Consider the following 24,634-nt stretch of genomic DNA (forward strand, 5'->3'; position numbering starts at 1 on the left):
AAATGTGAGTTTGACAATTGCACACCTGTACTGTTTCCTGATGTATGCAGTGTATGTTTACATGCTCAAAACATCTGCCCATTTTAGCACTTTCTTATTAATAGGTAAGGCTATCTTCAAAGGAGGCAATTCATAAAGATGATGGAGTTTTTAAGGCTCCTGCACCACCTCCCAAAGTGATTAAAACTGTGACAATACCTACTCAGCCCTATCAAGAGATAGTAACTGCATTGAAATGTAGGAAAGAAGACAAAGAAGTAAGTATTCTTGACACATTTTTAAAGTAAAGAATTATTGCTAATTCTGAGTACTGAAGGAACAGTATCAAAAAGAAATTTGGCTTTCCTCTTAAAGGTAATATTTTCTTATATGGTTGAATGGCTTTTGTTGACTACTTAATGTTTCCTTGCACTCAAAACTGAATAGATTTTAAACTGTACTTGCTAAGTTATAATGAATTCCAAGAGCTTAAGAACTTACCTAGGTCAAAATATTTGTCTCTTCCAGTTATACACTGTTGTTCAGCATGTAAAGCACTTCAATGATGTAGTGGAATTTGGTGAAAACCAAGAATTCACAGATGATATTGAGTACTTGCTAAGTGGATTGAAGAGCAATCAGCCCCTAAACACACGTTGCCTTAGGTAAGATACCTTAATGTCAAACATCAAGCTGGTATTTAAAAGAGCAGTTGAATTAAATAAATACCCTTTAGAGAAGTGGCCAAACTTTAAATTTTGTTTGGTAGTTACTTAGTGCTTCTTTTGTAAAGAATAACATTTGAAAATAGTCTTGAAGATAAGTTATGAGTAATCAGCAGCAGTACAAAGGAAGATGAAGAAAGAAATTGCAAAGTAAAGTCTTCAAAACTTGTTTGCCTTACTGTAAATTAAAGAAATCTATCTTCACTGTGATTTTAAATGCGATGTCTATTGGGTTTCTCTTTTTTTTTTTTTTTTTTTTTAAAGCAAAAAGTTAATTCTAAAATGAAATCCGTATGACAGCTATATTGTGGTGGCTAGAATACAAAGCTAATTTGATGAGGTGATACTGCTAAATTTCCACTGGAAGTGTTGTGGCCACAGTGCTTACTGAGAGCTTTCCTAAGCTGTCTTTGAGCACTGATGCTGCTTTTAATGTTCAATTCACATTTTATTGCTAAGTTAGTAACAAGGAAGTTACAGTCATGCTTTGACAAAGTTTATTCACAACAATACTGGTTTCTATAGGCGGAACATAAAATTAATTGGAATGATGTTCTGTAGCCACATAATAGTTTATCTCATCTTCATATTTCTAAAATTTCCTGTTTACTACGACTGAAATGCTAGAGAAAGGAGCAACGTGGTTCCACAAACACAAGTGATAAGGATGCTTGGAGACCTGTCTGCGATGAGAAAGATCTTTACGCTTGCAGGAGAGCTATCACAGAAAGAATTTATTCTTCTTGTGTCCTGAAAACAGTAATGGATGCTGTTGATTTAGCATAAGCTCAAGTAATCTGCTTTCCTGTTTCTATGTACATCATAGAGAAAACACATGAGTACCTATGTGGTAGTTCAGGACTGTCTTTCACATCAAGTGCACCTGCTTGTATTGCGAGCATCCTGAGGCTTTCAAATGACTTCTGACTTCCCACGTTTTTGTCAAGGAGTGCAACTTACATAAATACCATAAATGTTTTTCTTTCAGTTAATAAATTAGAAGGAAGTCATTTTTCCAAAGGAGAACTGTGTAGCTCTAATTGATGCCATTGTGATGGGAGAAAGGCTACTTGTTCTCAAAACACCATACTGTATGAATTTTATGGTGTTTCCTTACTGGTCATAGAAGAGTTGATGGCAGTATTGCTCCCACATTACTCCACACTGAAAAGCAGAGTATTTTTAAATAGCCTCTATGTAGGGCTGTGCTGGGAATGACAAAGCAACTTTCTAACAAAAATATGAGAGAAACTTCCATCTTGTAGAACAGAACTGTTATGCTTTTTGATTAGACTAATATATTAACACTATAGTGTTTCCATCATCTCTGAATGTAGCAATAAATATGAAATAATTGTGTTTGGCTGGTTGGTTTTTAGCTTTTGTAGAAGAAGCATTGGACATGGGCAGTTCTAATCAGTCAGTTAAACAGATAGCTATTAGATAGTGATGGAAACTCATGTGTATAACTCTGATTATTTCTTGATCCACAGTGAGTTCTCCTGTACCTCTAACTCAGTTTTATGCTTAATCTATGAACACTTTATTTTCAATTTAATTATTTCAAATTTTGTTTGAAAGAAGCAAGTTCAGGCTGCACTTTCAAATTGGTTTCTAGCTGACCTTAAAATAAGTAAACAGATACAGTATGGTGCTGGTAAACAACTGTTGAATAAATGCTGCTCTGCTCTCCAGTGCCAAAGTTGGCTTAAACAAGTTCTAGAATTTAGACCACAGCTTCTTGAGCTGTGTTTCTTAGACTTGTTTCACTACAGTTCTTGTAAATGTGGAGATTTTAGCTCTAATCCAGAATTAATTTTCTCTAGTGTAATCAGCTTGGCGACCAAGTGCGCCATGCCCAGCTTCCGGATGCATCTGAGAGCACATGGGATGGTAGCCATGGTTTTCAAAACACTGGATGATTCCCAGCACCATCAGGTATGTATCCATTGTGTGTTTTTATTACAGTTTGGCCATAGCTGTGTATTTCTTATAAATTTTGTGTACGCCTTATTTGCAGTCAAGCATCATGTATAGATGTATCCCAAAACAAAAGAACACCACCTTTTAAAAACTTATTTTATCATGTTTTTTTTTTTTAATTGAGAAAAAGATCTGAGGGAAAACTATGTATTTCATTCAAATAAAAGACTTAACATTTTTAAATAATCCTTTGTTTTTGTTTAAAGATGTCTTCAGTGCTACACCTGTAGCTAATATGAATTGCTTCCCTTGCTGTGGCTGTGGTGGGAAATTCGGCACATCTGGTGCTTGTCTTCTGGAGCAGTGCTATAGTTGCATTCATGAGATGTCTTGAGTATGTGCAGCGTTCTGTGATAAAACAGGAAAAGTGACCTGAGGGTTGAAAACTGAAGCAGTTTGGCTTTTCCTTACCAGTTTCATAAGCTCAATTCAGCTTGTAACTTGTGGGTAGCAGTACTTTTTTGCCAGTGATCAACAACTGTGGAGTTTCCCACCAAGTATTGCTATGAAAATGTAATGTGGGTGAAGTTACTAGAAGCAGATAGTAGATATATGTATACCCAGTCTGCTTTATTGGTTTTCTAATAGCTATCACAGAGTGACAGGTGTTGCAGTAGAAAACTTTGTAGGAATAAACGTTTAAGAGCTTGTACTTGTTGTTTTGCAGTGAGGTGAGGGGAGGGTAGAAAAAGGGAGTGTGAGGTGAAGAGAGGAGCTGTGAAGCTCTAGGTAGCTTATTTTAGAATAATAATTTATTTTCCCTCTTCCTGGCAAATTAGTAATGGCTAACTGTAAGACACACGAACCAGTTTGAACGTGTTCATTGTTCTGTCAGTTGTTGAAATAGTGCTGAGTGATACTAGCAATAAATATAGTCACACTATTTAAAATGGGTACCGCCACTGAGTTGCAGGAGATCTGCAGAGGGCAGCCACAGTTACTTGGAAAATGTACAGGCTTGCTCAGTGTATTTTAGGCTGTCACTTAACAGTTCCCATTATTCCTTCATTTTCAAAAGAACTAGCACATGCAGTTCAAAAGGAAATTGCATGCTATTATTAGGCTGCAGTAGCAAAAAGCATTGATTCTATTCACTCTTTTCAGCTTATCTTCTGATGCTCTCTTCTGTCTGGGGAAAAAAATGGAAGTCAACGTAATAACGTATTTAGCTTTTTAACTGTATTTCTTGGTATATATTACACGCCAGTACAGAATCACTAATTTATCAAACTGATAATAAATTCTAAAAATATATGCTCTAAATACTGTCAGTGTATGTTTCAGCAGTGGCTTTTTTTGTATAACCTTGCTGTCTTTTTAAACTACCCATTCATTCACTCATTGTTTCACTACAATTGTAACTTCTGTAAAATCCAAAGAAACTTCTCCACTGAATCGTAGTGCAAGTAAACTCAATAACAAATTGTGTTACACTGAACTTAGGTGGCTGATGTTTTAGCATGAATAGGGACCTCAGGGGAAAAGAGCACAATTAATTTGTTGATATCTTTGGCATATAGTATTTTGGATATGAGAGAGTACTGTCATGATGATACAGTTTGGGTGTATCCTGCATTCACTTGTACTGTACAGTGGAATAGACTGAGAAAGCAGATGACTTGCCATAAGAATATAAAATAGTAGATGCAGAGCAATTTTTCGGTAAAGAAAGCAGCATAGCTTGTTATCTTCTTGAGCTGTGCCCCCAGAATATTTATATGATGAGGACTTGTTGGATGTAGTTTGCTTATACATTTCATTTCTCTTCTAAGCTGCAATTTGATTTTTTTTTTTTTTAGGTTGACTTTTCTCTTTGGCTGTGTTTTAAAGACTATGCAGTATTGTTCATTTTTCAAGTAAAATCTGTATTTTCATTACAGTTGTCAGTAGTTAAGCACAGAAATGTGATTTTGTAATGTCTTGAGCATGTGAATAAAAATAAAATTTTAAAAAGGGTGCATTGAATGAAGCACTGAACCCCAGAAAATAACCATCTGTTCCTGTAAGTTGGGATATAAATAGAATGAGCAAGGGAAGACAAGGATGAGAGTGGGTGTAGTTGGCCTGCAGTTTCTGGAGTAAATGTTCAACTGGGTTGTTTTCCTGAATACTGTAGAAGAATGGATAGCAATAATAATCTGCCTTAAATTCAGTGTAGAACAAATGCTTTACTCTTTTCTCCCCTCCACAACCTTCATTTGGAAGCAGGATGTGTTATAAGTGTTGTCAGGAATAAAACAAGAAAAAAACAAAAACGAACAAAACAGGGCACAGGGTTACTGTTGCAATACATAAGAAGGTTAGTTTCGTTTTGTTGTTGTTTTTTTTAGTGCTTTTGATTATGTATTTTAGGATCAAAAATGACTTGTACAGATGTTTTTCCTCCCCCATTCTCAAGTTAGAATTCTCTGTATGGTAGTGCATGAGGTTGTCTGAAACCTGTGTAAATAACTGTCTTGAACACTTACTAATCAGACCAAAATTGTTTGAATTCAAAAGTCACTGTTATTTAAGGTTAAGCCAATCTGTCTGTAAGAAATCTGACTTTCAGTAAACTGTATCAGTAACACAACACACAGCTGAAGCAGATCTGTTCTGCAGTAAAGCACCATGACTATCTGAAGTCCTTATTTTGCAACTTGATCGTTTTCCTCTTGCAGTTGAGCGTTTGGGAGTTTGTTGGCCCGGTTGTCTTCAGGTTTTCCTTGTTGCAGAAGTCTAGTTCTTGTTACACATACCTACTGTGCTTCTTTTTGCAATCTGGCAGTCCTCCTGTAGCCTGAAACCTTCCATGTAATATCCTAACCCCCACCTTGATTCCTTTTTAATCTGAGCATGTTAAAACCTGGGTTGGAAAGTCTGAAGGGAAGTGATGCCAGGTGCTTGCATGGAGGAAAAGCCATTACTTGCTGTGTAATAGAAAGTCAGCTGGATTGCAAAGAAAGAAGCCTGAGAGAAATGAGTTTGGTGCAGTCTTACAGAATTAGTCTGATTGCCCTTATCAGGCTTGTAAGTATCTGTAAAGCAGAGCATTCTAAGTAGTGATCCAGAAGCAGTCTCTGGCTTTTTGAAACGCCTAAGCGCTTATAGTCCATACCATAAATTCTGCAGTTTTTCTCAGCTACTACATAAATTTCACTTGTCAGAAACTAAATGTCCTTTGGGGGGTTTGAGCAGCTGAGTAATGCTGTTCACTAGGAGCTGGTTCTGTCTGTTCTGAGAACTACCATTCTGAAGGAACAAAAAGTGCAGTCATCTTCCAGTAACCTGAAATTTCTTATAGTTTAAAACCAAATAGAATTTCTGTAATTTAAATGATAAAATAGCAAGCTTATTGGAGAAAATAAATAGAAATTAAGGTAATATCTATCTAGGCAAGCTGTGTGTGCTGCTTCCTGCCTTACGTGGTCCAGCTGACAAAGCTGGAATAGAGATATTGAAAGCTAAGCTTCATTTCTTAAAAACAATCCTGTGCCTTGAGGTTGTACTGTGAAAGAAGATGTAGATTTAAAAACTCGTGCTCCCTTCAGTATTCCAGATGCATTTCATTCACCTCTGCCCTCAAGGGTTTCCCTGTCTCAGCCAACAAGGCACTTTACTGTACTTTTTGATAGACTGTCAACTGCCTAATCCTGCTTTGGAGATGCTGGTACTGCCTGGTATGACCAGGTATGATTATTGCTTGCGTCTAAACTAGAGGCAGCTAATGATTGCTTTGATGGTTGGCTGAACTGTTAACAAAATGTTAATCTGTTATGATCCAGAAATTCAGCTCTTTCCTGTTGAGCCTTACAACATGTACTTCCCAGATTTTAATTTTGTGATGTGAATTTAACTTTTCTGCGTTTAAAATTCACTATTTGTGGAAAAAAAAAAAAAAATTAGTCCAAGAAATTGAAATACATCCATGCAGCATATTGACTCTTCCTTCCCACTTGAATTCAATCAGTTACTCCAAAGAAAACAGACCCCCCCCCCCCCCCCCGCCTCAGATGTCTAAAAAGGTTTATGGAAGTACCGTGCCCAGCACAGCTCGATTCTCCATGTACGTTTTTACTCTTTCTTGCTGCTTGGAGCTCATCTGGATAGATGGCTCTCTTGGCACCAGTACTGCACTTGCCAGCCCTAGCGAAAGATAGCTTTGGTCTGATCTCTTTGCTCTTACTGTCATTTGTCTTTTCCTGACAGCCCCCTTCTGCCTTTGCTTTTCTGGATCTTCATGAGGATGAGTTACAACTCCTTGAAGAAGGTTTAGGTATTCTTTAGCCAATAAGAGGTCCCTATAGGCCATTTCTGTTAATTCTTTGTAAGATAGGGATGGCTGAGCTAATAGCATTTTCTAGTTGAAAAACTGATGTGGGAGGAAGGACTCATTTGGTTTGTACTCTCTCTGCTTCTAAAAAGCAGAATTCCGACGGAAAGTGTGCAGGAAAGGTTTGGATAAGCTGTTGACTGATAGACCTGCTTGGCAGAAATGGAGTGTATGTCACCAGGTGTTTTTTTGTCTTCCTTTCCCCTCCTTATGATCTTTCTCATGCTTTCTGTCACTAGCTGAACTTACCTAACTTGAATTTGCACCAATGTTGGCACATACCATGGTCTTTTTACTTTGTTCCTCTGCCATCTGTCTCTTCCATAATTCTCTGTTACCAGAGTTATCATTATTCATTTGCAGCATTGAATCTCTCAAAAGCAGAAGAACCTGCTTCTCAACCTGAGCTTTATGAATATGTTGAATTATTTGTCTCTTTCCTGTGGGTTAGAAAAACTAACTACAGTGAATCAATTATGTAACAGAATAAATACTCATGCAAGTGCTAGTGGAGATGGGGACATGCGGGTGTTTTCTGTTGTGTAGATAGGTGAATGATGATGGCATGGCAGCAGAGGTGGAACCATTCCACTAATGTTCTGCTACGTGTTGTTGCTGTGTGACAGATGGCTGCAGAGGGGCAGTCTGATGGAATGGTGTCTGATGGGGAAGTGTGCATGATGCAAGGGTTTGTCACTGAATTCCTCCAAATGGAATAAAAATGGCATCCATTGACATTCATCAGCACTTCCTGAATGTTTATGGAAACCAATAAGTCTCTACAAGTGAGGCAGTGGGTGCTTATTTTAGCAGTAGCAGCAGTGGCTCACCTCCACTGGGACAGATTTTTACAAGCACAGCATGCAGCTCTTGTTCATTGCTGGCAAGAATTCATAACTGGTGGTGGCTGTGTTGACCTCCGTGTAAGTAGTGTTAGTGTGCTCTTTGTATGTGTTGTAGTCTCTATGGAAATAAATAGGTTAGAGTGACCTATGTACATTTTCGTCTCGTTAAAAATCGTATAATTTGTTTAATGTGCTTATTAAAAAACTATTTTCTTCTTTTTCTTTCCTTTCCCAACCCAAGAATTTGTCCCTTTGTACAGCAGCTCTAATGTACATCTTGAGTAGGGATCGTTTGAACATGGATCTGGACAGGGCTAGTTTAGATCTGATGATACGGCTGTTGGAATTGGAACAAGATGCTTCTTCTGCCAAGCTGCTGAATGAGAAAGACATGAATAAAATTAAGGAAAAGATTCGGAGACTGTGTGAAACTGTGCACAATAAACATCTTGATCTCGAAAACATCACGGTGGGTATCACGCTTCTGTTTGGAAACCTTGACAATAACGAAATGCTTAATAAAATGGAATTGATAAGCACCAACCTTCATTTCCTATCTAATAACTCACAAGTCGTGACGCTATCGAATTTCTCTGTACATGTGATTGCACTGCAAGTATCTTCTGAGCTTAAAATTTCCTTTACGGAAGATTTTTAGAGGGATAAAGTTGTGTTCTTCAGCTGTGTGATTCACCGTTGGCTATTGGTAGGAGTGTAGTTCGTTACAGGTAGCTATTAAAAACCAATAAGATTTGAAATAATTATGTTTCAGGATTACGTTTAGTTTATTTGACATTCTTTGCTTAAATGTTCCTTTGTGTACCTCTACAAACAGTAGGGTTGTAATGTGAGAGTAAGAGTGTTGTGTGCTAAACTGAAAGTGTGGTGCAAGTACCTGCATTTAAAAGTAAATAAACAAAGCTGTCTTTCAGAAACCAGTTTCTCTCTGCTGGAAGTGCAGTGGCAGATGTATCCATAAGCTTAAGTTTAGATGAGGGCTGTTTGTTTTATGCTTCCTTTCTCAAGCCTACTAGTGCTTTATGTATCTTTAGCTTCTACAGAGCGAGCACATTTTTGTCTAAAAATAAATTTGACCACGATTTGATGCTAGTGTCAAGCCAGTCTGAAAAATAGAACGTAAGCTGCAAGTCTTTTTGAAAGAGCATCTTTAAAGAATGGGTAACAAATTGACTAGATGTGTGGTCAAAGAGGCACAGATTACTGGTGTTTTCTTGTTTTCACCTTGTTTCAGTATAACAGATGTTAGTATGATCTTAATACCTTCTTATAAGTTCTTTAATGTTTCAGAAGTTCTTACTGGGTTACTACATTGATGAGAACTTTCTAATCTATTGATTATGAAGTGAACTTTCCAGAGCTTCATCTCCCTAACAAACATTTCAACTCTTGTTGGTAACCTTAAGATTGTTTTCTATTTTATGGTAGTTCAAAAAATACTCTGCATTGGTGAACTGGCATTTTCTTTTGTAGTTGTAGTGACCTACTTTCGTCCTTTAAGTTCTAGGAATTTCTTTGTCCTTTTAGCACCCAATCACCCACTTCAAATTCTAGCTGTGGAACAAATAGCTGAATTGATATCAAAAGTCAGTATTATGTAGTGTTAGGAGGAGTGGAGATTTAAGGGAGGAAGGATAATCTTGTTATAATTCTTAACCTTGGTAAGTGATTTGTGTTGACAAATGATAATTGTTCCAGTGTTTGATTTTTAGCCTTATTTCCTACAAACTCACAAAATATGTAGTCAAGGAACTCAGTGATTTTTTTTTTTGGCCTTCAGAATTGGCAAAGGCAGAATGAGATTTGAGTTGATTTTCTCTGCTTTCTGCTTGCTCTGGTAATTCAGGTGATACAATCTTAAGATACCAAGGCAGAACGAACTGTGCTTTCAAGGTGATGATTAGCAAGGAATTGTTATAAACAGTGTCTTACCCTGGAGAAGACTCACATAGTGCACGATCTGCTAGATCTTCTGCATTATGAAATGTAAGACAGCTCCATTTATCAATCATGGAACAGCTGCTTACAGGTTTGTGATTGCTAAAGCATGTAGAAGCACAGGCCACTGTCTTCTATTGAACTTTTCTCATAATCTGAGCTGGCCTGAGTTTTAAAAGGGAGAGGATATGTTAAGAGGAGCTCTGTCCTGCGAGAAAATTGCCCATGAATAAAGAAAAATATTTAAAAATTCAAGTTTTTTTTTTTTTTCCTGAGACATCTTTATTTTTTAAAATCATATTGAGCTGCTGCTGTAAATGTGTTGAATACTGTAGTACCTCACAGATGGAAACTGGTTTCCTCCCTGCTGCACCATCTAGAAGTAGACTGTACAGTGTTTAGAGAATATTTGCAAGCCAAATGATGTGAATAGGTTCTTTGCCAATTTGTGATGGTAGCAGTGGTAAGTTGAGACAATAATGAATTTCATGTGTAGAAGATAAATTATTTTCAAATGAATCTCTGTCATGAGATGTTATAAGTAATCTCCATTTCGTACCAGATGACAGGCAGAAAATGCTAACAAAAAATGCAGATCTTCTTGAGTTACAGAAAAGATCTTTTTCTAACTTGGACATAACCACTGAAAAACAGAAGGATTGCAACAGATGTTTTGATAGCTCCAGTTTGTGCTTTACCAACTGTAATTAGATTGTTGCATCTCATTTGACCAGTACAGCCCCACCCGTATCTTTATGCAGAAATTTTGTGTGACTGCAACTGGAAATGAGGGTGGGTTAGTTTTTGAGTACTCATAAATGTATGCAGAGATCTCAGCTTTCCAGGCCACTCTCAACATTGAAAAATGGAAAGCCAGAAACTGAAAAGGAATTCTCTGTGAATTGAATTTATTCTAGGTTTGTTTTTTTTTTTTTTTTTTCTGATGTAGCAGGAGATCAAACCTAAAGAACTTAGCCTTCCTGTTAGAGAAGGGCAGTTTGCTTTTAGTCAGTGTAGCCCAGTGTCTCTGATGCTTGCAGGTAGATCTTATCTGTAATTAAATCATCCATAGTGAGTTCTCTTTTCAGCTAGTGACATGCTACTGTGAGGGAACGTACATAAAACTGAACGGGATAAATGACTGCTCAAAAGGAAGAGTTAAGATTCGAATCATTAAAACACACGTGAAAATCATCTTTGTCCTTATGGCTGTTGGCAGTTAAAGGCAGTTAGCTGTTACCTGAGTGATGAAACAGCAGCAGGAGTAATGGCCACTGGTGGTTGTTGTTTCCTCTGTGACAGAGAATTAAGAAGCTGCTGACTCGGTGAGAAATGACCTGTAGTAGATCTGCTGCTGCCTGTGATCTCCCCTCTCAACACCTTCATGGCCCAAGGATGCTTCCATTTATATTGCTGCAATGCACTCAGTAACTGAGAATAACAGTTCTGAGTTCTGTTGCACTCAGAACTGCAATTGGTGACCATGTGCTGCAGAGGTTTCTTCTAAAAAAAAAAAAAGAAATGAAATAGCTGAAAACTTGAGTGGGGAGCTCTTCTTTATCAGTGTAGATCTTCAGCTTCCCCTTGGAAATCACTACTCTGAAAGCAAGGAAAGCAGCTGAAGCTATCAGGTTTGGTGAGGAGAATCATGCAAATAATAACTCGGCTTTCAAAGATAGCAAGGTTTATTCAAGCCCAGTGAGTCCTGTTATTCCTAGGAAGTGTGAGGCCTGCACTGGTGTCCTGGAGCATGCTGCACAGCTTGGAGTGGGCACAGCCCTCCTCAGAAGCATTACAAATCAGACATGTCAGGGAAGGAAGATAATTTGAAAGTAGTTAAATTCAGTTCACTTTAAGGATGCCTTACAGTTTTTTCTCTAGGTGTTCATGGTTGAATTGTGGCACATGAAATGATTAGGTGTATAGTAGTCCAGATTTACCTGTGTGGGTTTTTTTTTTTTTTTTTTGGAGATTACAGAAGTTGATATAGTTCTTTGTAGGTGTAAATCTTATACATACAGATGTGTATGCCTAATATGTGTATAATATCTTTTATTATTATCATTTGCCTTTATAGAAACCTTTAGAAAGTCAACCTAAATAGTAATGTCTTCATAAATTGGGGGGGAGGTTGGTTAAAAACCTTGCAGAGGATTAACTAAGGTGACAACCTTAATCTGTTCAACTGCAGTCTGCAGGATACAGTTATCTTCAGTGTTGTTGAATTTAGATCTGTGTTCCTCTTAGAGAAAAGAATTCACTAAATAAAATGAGATACTTTTGTCGGCATTTTAGTTTAATTGTTGTCATCAGTACATTTAAAATAAAGACACACAAAAAAAGCCTCCATTAGAAACAAATGAGTTCTCCAAGCAGCAAAGGCATTGTGTCTGGGAATAACAGAAGTAATAAGCAGGGTTTTTTGCTGTCTGGCTAGAAATGCAAAGACATCTTTTTTCATCAGTAGCAAGTCCTTTTAAAAAAATGAAGAGAGAATGAATGTCTGTTCTTACTCCCTCTGGTGGTTTTTCTGCTCAGAACCTCTAGCTTTGCTTAGATGGCTTTTCTATGAAGTGTATTTATATGATCTGCTATACTGGCTACAGCTGCACGTGATGATTTCATTCATTCTGGAATGTGACTCTTTCAGACCGGGCACCTGGCGATGGAGACGTTACTGTCTCTCACCTCAAAGCGAGCTGGGGACTGGTTTAAAGAAGAACTGCGACTCCTAGGTGGTCTTGATCATATTGTAGATAAAGGTACGCTGGTGGTTCTGCTTTGATGGGGTGGGAAAATTGGTAAAAGATGTTTGCTTTTCTTAATATCCATTTGCTGTTGCTAAGAATTTGAAAAAGTCAATTCTAAAAAATACCCAATTCTGTGTCATGTTGTTGGAAAGCATTAATGGCTTTAATCTCTTCTTTGTGGATTGAAAGTAGCTTTAAGGTTAAACAGAATGTGGATAATGTTGTCTGCAGTGTAAGACTAAAAATGGATTAAGTTTAGAGTGCAGATAATTGTTACGTGCAGTCTGTGTGCAACATACTGCAGTGTAAGTGTTGTCAAATCTGTCTTACAGTTCTATAGCATTGTTTTCAGGCCTGGTAATGTGTGGTTTCCTGTTATGGTTTGGTTTTGAGTTTTGGTTGCTCTTACTGAAGGACAGGAAAGTGGACTTCTGAAAAATGAATTCCTAAGCATTTAGGTTTTAAGTAAGCAGAGGGGTGGGCAAAGGAAGGATTGAAGAGATGAGCACTCAGCTTGCACGTGGCTTCACCCTTGTGAAGTGTAGGGAGAACATTTGTGTTGTATTTTTTTTCTTCCCCTCAGTGACAGTGCATTTTTAAGAGGTGTAGGCGTATTTATGGTTAAGAAACATAATTCTGTGCTGTATTACATCATCTTTGTCATTAGAAAATAAAATATACCAGGAAATAAATAGGAAATTTTGAAATGCTGATGACATCTTCAGGGTTGTTTCTTAGTATTACAGTTTTGTAAAGCATAACACAAGGTTGATGACAACTCCCCAAATAGTTGATAAACCCTTAAAATTAATATTTGGGTAATTTTTATGCATAGCTTTTGAAGACTTCATCTCAATAGTGGCAAATCTTATTTCTTCTCCTTTAGTTAAAGAATGTGTGGATCACCTTAGCAGTGATGAAAATGAAGAGAAATTAGTTGCTTCCTTATGGGGTGCAGAAAGATGTTTACGGGTCTTAGAAAGTGTAAGTATGCGTAAATGCACTGCATTCCTGACCAACACTTCTTCCATCAGGCCTTTTCAGCACGATGTTCCTTGGATATATAGCTACATGAGTAACAGTATAATGCTTTTCTGTTTGCTTGGGGTTTTTGTTGTTGTTGCTTTAATGAAAGAAGACTGCTAACAGAAACGTTGGAATGTGTATCAGTGTTCCTGGATTGCTTGTTGAAAATGTTATCATTCTTTATAAAAGATACAATATTGGGTATTGCAAATGTACTGTTGTTAAGAATAGCTGAATGTAATTGGATGCTTTTTCTGAAGTTCCTTAAGAAATTAAAACTTGCTGTTCATGGTTATTGTTTTCTTGGCATGAGTTTGCATTTATAGGGTGTCTAGTAATACCACGTTGTAATTGTGTTTTCTTAAGAGTAACAAATTGATGCATATTACAAGGATTACTGCATTCAAACATGAGCTAACTGCCTAGAAGATAACTAGTCATGTAGTGAGTTGATCATGGATACTGAGATAATAAATGTTTTCCAATGAAAGCTTTGAACAGAATAAAAATAATTCTATAGAGCTTAATTGACAAGAACTGTCAATTGTGATACAGTAGGCAAACAGAAGAAGTGTTGTGCTGTCTTAGAATTACTCTCCTTTGTGCATCAGAAAATGACATGCAGGTTCAAAGTACAGGTCAGCAACCTTAAACCTGAGGGCAAATAGCTACTGTGGCTTTTTCCATGCTAAAATAGCAACGTAAACATGAAGGTACTGTAACAGTAAGCTAAAAACTGAGAGAGATGAACAGATATAAGGGTTACTACTTAAAAGTTATGGCACTTATCTTTTTACTTGAATCTTGAGAAATTTTCAGATCCAGTCTCTGGTTTTATATTCAATGGATGGAATTGCCAAGCACAGTAGAGAGGCTTGCTTAGTAGCAGAAAATTCATGTACGAATTTGAGGATGGCTTTTGTATGATAAGGTCTTTATGAATTTGGGAAGGAAGACAAAAATCAGCATACCAGACAATGCAAATGAAGTAGTAGAACATCTACTGTTTCTGTAAATTGATTCTGTGTGCCAGTCAGGAGAGTCAGGAGAAAACTCACAGATGCATAATAAGCTCTCAGAAGTGGAGCTGACACCCAGTTTTAAATAACAAAATATTTGCATGTGTGCATGCCCATGTGCACGCACTGGGACTGCAGAATCCCGGGATATGGAATCAGGGTTCTGCTATGGCAGAGCATCTTGCCACAGTGCTTCTGTCTGCCACATAGCTGGGAACATATTCAGTGTAATGATCTTGTGGTATTAATTATTAGCTGGAAACTCCAAGAGAATACTGGTACAATATACCAATATGTTGGTAAGTGGAAGTTTATGCTGGATAATGACCAAGAAACATGGAACTAAAGAAACTGGGGTGGTGATGGAAGGGAATATTACTTTCAAGGAAAAGAAGAATGCCATTTTTAATATTGCTTTATTCTATTTTCAGGTAACTGTGCATAATCCAGAAAATCAGAGCTACCTGATAGCATACAAAGACTCACAACTCATAGTCTCCTCAGCTAAGTAAGTTGTAAAAAACAAAAAACAAAAAAAAAAAAAACAACAAAAAAAAAACATTTTATCACAGCTCTGAACATGATATGAACGACAGAAAAATTATGGGGGGAAAATACTTAACTCATTATTTTCATTAAGTAATGTTAAAATAAGTGGTGTTAAAATTATCTTAGATGAGGGTATCACTAACTCCTTGAGTACTAACAGCAGGTAGTGCTGTTATTGTTGATTCTATTAAAGTTGCAAACTGGATTAAGCTCTTTCAGTGCCAAGATAAGATGAACGCAGAAGAGGGCAATTGGAAAGCTACTTTCATTTATAGTATTTTTATTATGCTTAAGTATTTACTGAAGCAAAGCAGAATAGGCAGTTGACAGAGTGACTAAGTACAGAGGAATTCTGTGCTGAACTGTACTCCCTAGGCCACTTGTCAGTTGGGATGAAGTCTTTGTTGACTGGCAGAGGTTGCATCCCTCCTGCACTGCCTCGGTGGCTCACAAGAATGCAAGTTGAGCTGAAAACTCTGCAGGCTTCACTGGAAAAAGAATGGCATAATTGCAGGCTGGATGTTTTGACCAATGGATGTTTTTGACACCTTAGTTTTGTTTGTAGTTGATATCGGTGTGGTCACTTCAGTGTCAAGTGAATGTAATGCAGTAGGCTCATAGAATCATTAAGATTGGAAATTACCTTTAAGATCATCTAGTCCAACTGTCGACCCAATGCCACCATACCTACACTAAACCACGTCCCTCACAGAACAAGCTTTAAAACCAAAGAAGTTTGAGCCTCAGACAGCTAAAAATATTCACAGACTTCTAAACATTTGTCTGTAGAAGTGAATGCACCATAACTGTAAAAACCCATATCTTCCTGGATTGAAAAACTGCTGGTTAGTTTTGCTTTTTTAAAAATCAACTGTTCTAGCTTGTGACTGGTCCAGTGTTGTTATGAGATGAATGTTTCTCCTACTTGAAAATAACATAATTTGTTTGTTTATTCATTTATTTATTTATTACAGAATAGGGATAGCTCTCTGTGAGGACAGGACAAGAGCAGTTAGGTAACTGTCAAAATGGTCGGAGGATGTGAGAGGCTCTGTTTACGGGGAGAAAAGATGCCTCCTTTATGACCATGTGATGAAGCTGGAAAGAAAAATGTACTTCTGCTCTTGAAATCTCAAGCTTATAAAAGCTCTTATAGGTGTGCAGTTAATCATTTCTCCCTGCGCACTTGAATTAAAAAAAAAAAGCTGCATAAATTCTGTATTTGTAGTTTTCCTAATGAAATAAGATGAAATATTCTGTATGTTGTTCAGGTAATTTAGTTCTGTATCTTCTCTTTGCAGAGCATTGCAGCATTGTGAGGAATTAATCCAGAGATATAATCGTGCTGAAGACAGTATCTGTTTGCCAGACAATAAGCCTCTGCCTCACCAGAATGTAACTAACCACGTGGGTAAAGCAGTGGAAGACTGCATGAGGGCCATCATTGGTGTCTTGCTCAACCTAACAAATGACAATGGTAAAGCAAATAAATTCAGATTCTGTTACAGCATCAGACAATATATTAATGTAAACCCTTTTCTTATGTACGCATGGTAGGCGCTTGCTTTACAGTAATAAGTTACTTATCTTTGAGAAGGGGATGAGTAATTGCAAGAATTAAGTGTTAGCAAGATCTTGGCTTTGGCCAAAAGGGTGCAGCTCATCCAGAGGGCCAAAAGGTTGCATCCATCTGCTTACAGTAATGGAAAATCAGTATTTTCAAAATTGAGCCTTGAAACTCTTTCTGTTCACAGAATGGGGTAGTACAAAAACGGGTGAACAAGATGGTCTGATAGGCACGGCTATGAATTGTGTGCTTCACGTTCCGAAGTTCCTACCTCAAGAACAGAGATTTGATATTCGGGTGCTGGTAAGCTCTTGTGCTTGTTACATTAACGTAAGATGCTTTGCTGTGTGCCTTTAACTGCTCCAGTTCCAAATTAAGGAGCTGGCTGTGCAGTCTCCATTGACTGTATACTTAGAGAGGTTCTAACAGAAGGTTTCTGTAAAGTCCAGGGAAAAGCTGATGAAGGATTTGATGATTGAGCTGTAACCATTTTCTGTGTGTTTTATAGGAAAAGTGGATGAGTTGGGAGATCTAGGTTAATAAGTTTGTGTATTATCTCATTTTCAAATGTCTTCTCAATTTTCTAAACACTATGCTTGTTATTTTTATGGATACAGATTTGTCTGATTTACCTCAGTATGCATAAAACAGGTGTCCTAAATAATGACACTGAAACTGTGTATGTGAAGGACCTGTTAAGAATAGAAGCTGAAAGTTGGACACCTGAATCCTTAATCAAGAAATGCAATTTCACCTTTAAGAACGTGTAGAATGATTATTATGGTTCAGAATTGGGAGATCTGGAACTTGTATGCATGATTCTCATTTTTGCCTCATATTTCTCTAAATCCTGATCCCTCTATCTATCAAACTGCTTTATAAAGGTGTGCTAGTGAGATATGTACACTCAGAGAGATGAAGCCTGAAGAAGACATTTATCTGAATGAATATTTTGCTAATTTTTTTTTTTTAATTTGTGTCTATATGATCCTTTCAGGGACTGGGTCTGCTGATCAATCTAGTGGAGTACAGTGCTCGGAACAGGCACTGCCTTGTCAATATGGAAACGTCATGTTCTTTTGACTCGTTCTGTGCGGGAGAAGGAGACGATAGCCTAAAGATAACTGGACAGATTGATGCTGTTCAGGCTTTAGTGCAGGTAAGAAATGACCCAAAAATGTTTTTTTTCTGTAATGAGTACAGTTTTTGGGTATCAGAAATTCAAGGAAGGAGGAAGAACTCAGCAATGAAAAATTTTGCCAGAATTTTGTTCTGTTAAGCATTCTGAGAATGTTAAACAGCATAGAGGGGAAGAGGGCTGCTGCTCACAACTTGGATTTTTCGCTGCTATCCTTTACAGGAACAGCTTTCTTGGTAAAAGGTGGTGGTGTCTTCTACGGACATCCAGAAGCTGCTCTGTTAAGCTGCTCTTTCTTTTTCCTATAGGATTTATTTCTTGTTGTGCTTTTAAACAGCTGTAAAAATTTTAAGTTGCTTATGTTATCTACTTTGCTACCATAGATTTTTTTAAGTGCTGTCTTTAAGGGAGTTTCAGACCATTTTTAAAAATCACGCTGTATCATTTTTTTAATAAGAGCAATAAATATGAATGTAACAAACATGGATGTGAAACAGCATTCTTAAATGTTGTATTGACTAACTTGTTAAAATATAAATCAAGTGTGAATGAGTTCCAATCTGCTAATTAAAATAAAAGGAAATAAGAATTTTTATTTACAACCTTTTTACCAAATGGAGATAAGTTCATAGATGCTTTTAGAAATTGTTCCATTTAATTAATGTGAATAGTGAAATAACTGCCCAGCAGCAGACGAAAAAGATCAGTAATCAAGATATTAATATTAACTATCTTAATGTATGCAGCTCTACAAAGTCATATTTAGAATTGATGGTTATATAGCATGGGAAGTAGTTCACAAGATGTAAGTGCAAAGTATGAGAACACCTTGGGTTACATTCATCTTAAAGTGGCTCAAGTCATTTTATATTTCTTTGAAATTCCTGCTTTTTACATATCTGGCAATTTTTAGTCTTCAAGCTGTGTCTCAGAGAATATGATTAAGCATTTATGGCAGCCAAGAGAAGCCTGGCAGTTGGTTCGACGCTGGGGAGGGTGGGAAGTCTTTTCTGCAGAGCACAGCATTAGTGTGATAAATCAGATTATCCTTTGAAGAAGAAAAGGCTATTGCGAAGAATAGTATTGAAGGCTAACTGTATTAAAGGGGTGAATTGTGAAGGGGAAATAAACTTTCGAGTTAATTCAATGTGTTTAGGGTTTAATTTATAATAGGAATTCTTCTGAAATTTTCCCCATCAGCTATTTCTTGAGCGTGAGAGAGCGGCACAGCTGGCTGAGAGCCAGACAGATAAACTGATTAAAGAAGCTCCTACAGCTCAGCATGATAAGAGTGGAGAGTGGCAAGAAACAAGTGGGGAGATACAGTGGGTCTCCACAGAAAAGTCAGATAGTACTGAAGAGAAAGATAAGAAGGAAGAAGATGATGAAGAACTCGATCTTAATAAAGGTATGTTGAATAATTTTGATGAGCTCAGAAATAGTAAAGAACTCTGTTTTGGCATAAATTCCTAGTTTATCTTTTACTGCCTATCTGCGGTCCACTGGGTTGAGATTTCAGCATATTCTCTTGTGAAACTAGAACTTGAGTGGGAGCAGTTCATAGATGAAGCACGAGAAATAGAAAAAACAATGCTACTTGTTACTTCATAGAACCTTCTGTCAGGCCCTTTTTTAAAACAACAGAAACAAAACAAAACCCTGTGGGTTGGTGGTATTTTTGAGACATTCTGTGTAAGAAACCACCTAAATGGCATTCTTTCTAGGCTTTTCTGGTAGAACAGTATCGAATTCTCCAGCCTTGCTTTGTACGCTTTCTCCTTTCTTCATGTTATTTGTAGTTCCCCCCCCCCCCCCCCCCCAAGAAATGCTGGGCCATTAACAAGCATTATATCTGTTACCCATAATACAAAAATCTTTTTTTGTAGAAATCTTACTGGCTTATAGCATTACAGGAAGCATAATTGTATTTTGTTGTATTGAACATACAGTTGTACATTGCAATACTGAAAGTACTGTGCAATATTATGAATTGAAAGGGAATGAGCACTTTTTCTGTCAAAGAATGTGTGTTGCTTAGTTAGGTAGTAAGGAGTTTGATTCTTGCTGCTGTAGTCTCAGAGCAAAAAGTCATTTTGTTTGAGAAAATAGAATTCTGGAAAGTGATAATGAAAGATTGTATTTAAAGCAGTAAAAGATGCCAGCTGCTTAGAGGACACAATACACTGACTTGTCTCTTTTTACAGCTCTTCAGCATGCTGGGAAGCACATGGAAGACTGCATTGTGGCCTCATACACAGCATTGCTTCTAGGCTGTCTCTGCCAAGAGAGTCCAGTAAGGGAATAAGTCAATAACTCACTCTTAACTCCAGTAGATTTTTTAATGAAGTAATAATTTGCATTACTGAAATGGATTCATTAAATTGGGGTTCAGCTAGTACATTTATTCAGCTGCATTGATGTATATAGTTCGGTGGAAAGTTGCCAGGGGTATTCCATCCAAAACAAATCTTCTGAGCATCAGTATGTTTATCAAAGGAGACTGGATTTGAGTATTTAATCTTCTGTACCTCTTTCTTATTTGTTGTTAGTCTTAGACCGCAAATGAGCTTTGGAAAAGCAAATTGGCCTGCCTGCAACTTTTCTAACTATGAAAGCTTGCTTTGTTTTTCAGTGATTTCACCAAGCAAGTTATTGTCATCTTGTTAGTTTTTTCATCCTAGTCTGATTTTTATTTCCAGTGAAGTTGTATAAAGCTGTGTAGGTCCACAGAGCTGAAGGTGATTGTTTCAGACTGGAAATACGTAGTAGAAAGTTGAAGTGAATACTTAAGTATTAAGCGACTGAAAACTTCGAACTCTTTTGTCAGATACACGTTCAAATGAAAATGAGGTTCAGGCCTGCCTTCTGGATAGTTTCAATTTATGGGATGGCAGAAGTGTTCTTCAGCATGCTATTCTGTAAATTTTATTTGCTTCTTGATTACCTTTATGTAATCTTAGTGTGTAGAGTCATACTGATGTTAAGTGTTGAGAATTATTTCACTTATTAGTTGTAAAGGGATCTTCTCTGTGTGTCAGGAAAATTAACCCAGTCACTTCCTTTTTTGTTTCAGTTCTTGGTAACCTTGTTAGGCCATGATGAGCTTTGATGGTAATAATCTTTAATTGAGAAAAGATTGCAGGAATTGTTGTATCCTAGAAATAAACACCATAGAAATATTAGAGCCTTGAGAGCCTTGAATCACAGAGATGATAGCAGAGTGCCATCTTAATTATGCTATAAATACACTTGTCTTGCTGCTTCTCACATACGGAGTAACGTGGCTCTCAGTGTTGGAAAAATATTTCTCAATTTAAACTAGTTATATTTTTCCTAGATCAACGTGACTACTGTGAGGGAATACTTACCTGAAGGAGATTTCTCAATAATGACTGAAATGCTCAAAAAATTTCTCAGTTTTATGAATCTTACCGTAAGTAATACATATTTTAAATTTCTGATAGAGATTTTTGTAGGTTTGTCATCTGCTGTAATAGCCCATACAATTTTAGAAGCTTTTATGACTTTTCAGTGGGCTTCAGAAGAGCTTGAGGTCATTTTCTGTGTTTGCAAATATTGAAGACCGGTTTCTGTGTCTTTTATTTATTTGTTTATTGTACTAATTAGGAGCTAGTTTCATTCCACTTGAATGTGAAATGAAAATGTTTGAGTCCTCTTCTTGGACCTAACTGTTTTTACTGATGTCTAAGTCCTAAAATTCTGAAACAGACATAGCCCTAAAGTGTTTTCAAGTGGTACTGTATAAATGCTCACTTGGTACTTTGTTTTCTGTCACGTTTTCCAGTGTGCTGTTGGAACAACAGGCCAGAAATCCATCTCTAGGGTGATTGAATACTTGGAACACTGCTAGATACTTAACTTCCGCTGCAAGCACTCTAATGCTGGAGCTACCCTTAGACAAAAGAAGTCATGAAAGAAGTCCTTGAAGGATATACCAAGAGCATTCATCTATGTCATTCGTGTTCGGATTTTTAAGGCTACCTGGTCTCTTAACCATGCATTCAGCATTTTCTAAAAGACAGTTACTACATCAATCTGCAACTATCAAAAATGAGGGGAAAAAGGTTCTGAGGAAAGTAAATAAAGAAACCATGCTGTTTATGATGCAGTGCAGTATTTAAATATTTTTGGCAGGGTTTATCCTCCCTATCTTTTTTCTTGCTTTGTTCGTGACCAGTTTCAAGGGGAAAACTTGCTGCTGATAGTGCAACTGCTGTTTACTGTTGAGCCACTGTTTCATGCCAGCCAGGTGCAAAGGCAGCTTAGCTACTGAGGTATCAAATGTTCTAATAAAGAAGTTCTGGACAGCAGCACCGCTCCTATTTGAGTTTAATTTGCTCTTGCTTTTTTATTACTAGATTATTCCAAAATCGTAAAATATAAATTTTTAAATACTTTTGTGATTTTAACTACTGTCTATATTTAAAATTTGTTGGAATCCAAAGAGGTGAGGATTGGATAGTTTATTTTTTATACTGTTTTGATTGAAATTAGGTTGTTGAACTATTTCTCAGTTCTAAAACTGTCATGGCCCATGTACTGTAAACTGATAAGACCATAACACTTTGTAATTCCAAGATGCATGCAAACCCATAAATACATAAAGCCATTTGAGAGGGTATGTTATCCACAAAAGAAATAAAAATTGTGCCCTGTTTAAGGAAAGAAAAAAAGGGGTGGGGTGGGGTGAGGGGTGGGAGGGAAGTTATTCATTCCCAGGGCAGTTTACACTTCTAATAAGCAAAAACTTTGAAATGCTGTTTAGATTTGTTTCAAAGAAGTGCTCAAGATGTATTTTATAATGCTTGATACAAAGAATTTGGATGCTGTAGGGGGAAGAATTTTGAAGAGGCTAAAACACCAATGGGGATTAATGTTTCCAGCTGACATAATCTTTCTATTTCATCCTTCTGTAGTATGTCAAAGTTGAAATGCATACAACGCAAAGCCTTAAATTGCTGATATAGCGAAGATTTTGTTCAGTCTGAGGTCTAGTTCACAGCAAAGCATTGTGTTTGAAGACTTAAATGGAACAAGAAATCCCAGAAAATACATTACTTGTTTCTTTAATATTTTTTTCTTGCACTCGTTATTCAGACCAACAGAATTGGTAATTATTTTTATTAAGCTGGTCTTGAATATTTGCAGACTGTTCTGAGATCTGCTTCATCACATTTTTAAATACCTGTATAGATAGTTAAATCATGTTATTCCATTGAATTTGTAAAACTTGAAGCCATAAAAATATTAGTTCTATGTATAATGAGGGGGAAGTAACAGGAAATCTAACCTGCTTTTAGATCTTGTTATCTCCGTGTATAAAGTTACGAACTTGTGCTTTTGTATCAGTGCCAGCTGTAAATTTTTTACATACAGTGGCTGCCTTCTATGTCTTCCTATTTTTGATAATGCAGATTGTTGAGAATTCTGTAAGGAAGTAACTGATTAGCGGCAAAATTCCAATGTTGGTCATATTTTTGCGTTTTCTCTCATCACCTTCTAAAACTTAGCGTATCAGTGTAACTCAGAAAAGTTTTTGAGGTTGTGTTCCCTTTGCTTGAAAACAAAACTGAACCCGAACAACTCAGTATTGAGAGACAAAAGCTGTACGTAAACCTTGTGTATCCAGAGGAAGCCATTGAATATGTTGTCTGCCCGCCCTCCTGATTTAAGACCTTTTCATTTGGAGTGGGATTTCAAAATGATCATAGAGCTTTGTGGGGTGATGGCAAGAGACAGTGCGGATGTGATGAAGGGGAAATCAGGGACAACTACCTTTCTTTGTTACACTGGTAATTGTTTGGGAATTGGTTTACCTCTGTGTTTAACAGTTTTTTTAAAATGTAACTAATTGTCAAGCACTGACAAATGCAGATTTTTTTTTTCTTTGAGGGTGGGGGGAGAAATCACCCTGTGAACTGCAGTGCATTTTTGTGTGTTAGACCCTCAAATAACTCTGCGTTAAAGGGTACTTGAGGCTAACTTGCAAATTAAAGTTTTAAAGTAACTTTTTTTCCATTGTAAATATTTGTGTAAATAATCTCAATTGGAAATTAGAACAGTAGAGTACTTTTCTGAATCCAATCCTATTTTTATTTTATACAGTATTTCTCAGCTGTGATCTTTGGAGCAAAAGCCAACGGCAGGAAAAATAGTTTGTACCAGTTTCATGAAGTATGTCTTTGGGTTTTTGTAAATAATTTTAACTCAAATAAAATTGCTACTTTCAATACATATCTTGTCTTTTAACATGTAATAAAGCACTGCCCTGAGTGACCGCAGAAAGAAGGCAGCGTCAGGTAAATTGTCAAATGAAGAACATGCAGTAAGTAGAGGAGTGCACTGTTCTACGTTGGTGTGATGGAATGGCAGAATTCAGTGCCCGGACCCCCATGTATGATTTATCAAACCGACCGAGCTTGAACTGTTCTGATGTACTGAGAAGATGTACTGAGTCTTGATGCATTTTTGGAGATCTCCACACAAGTTGCTGTTGATCTTTCCGCTGAAGGGACACGGTAGATTTGAAGAGCTGTAATTAGAGTAACAGAAATGTACAGAGAAATCAAGCAGGTCTTGTTATAGTAATACTTTTTACATTATGAAGGATGTAAATGGCTCTTCAGCAGGAAAAAATGTTAAATTGAGAGTTGTACATCAATATGAACGATGCTTTTATTTGTTCAGGATGGAATTTTTTCTATGGATTTTTCTTAACTGATCCAACCAGATACAAGAACAGAAAGTCATGAGCTGTAGTAAAG

The 24,634-nt window shown here is 37.0% G+C and overlaps 1 protein-coding gene across 4 annotated transcripts in view; it reads left to right on the forward strand.

Moving 5' to 3' along the window:
- Positions 1–24,104, forward strand: part of WAPL (WAPL cohesin release factor) — a 58,949-nt gene extending 34,845 nt beyond the window's left edge. For 3 of the 4 annotated variants that reach the window (XM_048944222.1, XM_048944224.1, XM_048944223.1), the window contains exons 6-19: positions 105–257; positions 508–644; positions 2,531–2,642; positions 8,086–8,313; positions 12,451–12,562; positions 13,437–13,534; positions 15,027–15,103; positions 16,446–16,621; positions 16,899–17,014; positions 17,709–17,870; positions 19,050–19,257; positions 20,054–20,142; positions 21,187–21,282; positions 21,655–24,104. In XM_048944222.1, coding sequence (XP_048800179.1) covers positions 105–257; positions 508–644; positions 2,531–2,642; positions 8,086–8,313; positions 12,451–12,562; positions 13,437–13,534; positions 15,027–15,103; positions 16,446–16,621; positions 16,899–17,014; positions 17,709–17,870; positions 19,050–19,257; positions 20,054–20,142; positions 21,187–21,282; positions 21,655–21,720 — 1,830 coding nt within the window. In that variant the 3' untranslated portion in view covers positions 21,721–24,104. The remainder of the gene's footprint in view (positions 1–104; positions 258–507; positions 645–2,530; positions 2,643–8,085; positions 8,314–12,450; positions 12,563–13,436; positions 13,535–15,026; positions 15,104–16,445; positions 16,622–16,898; positions 17,015–17,708; positions 17,871–19,049; positions 19,258–20,053; positions 20,143–21,186; positions 21,283–21,654) is intronic. The other variant, XM_048944221.1, reaches the window with a different exon arrangement.
- Positions 24,105–24,634: the final 530 nt, after the last annotated feature.

The sequence above is a fragment of the Lagopus muta genome, chromosome 5, assembly GCF_023343835.1.
Source record: "Lagopus muta isolate bLagMut1 chromosome 5, bLagMut1 primary, whole genome shotgun sequence".
Classification (NCBI taxonomy): domain Eukaryota; kingdom Metazoa; phylum Chordata; class Aves; order Galliformes; family Phasianidae; genus Lagopus; species Lagopus muta.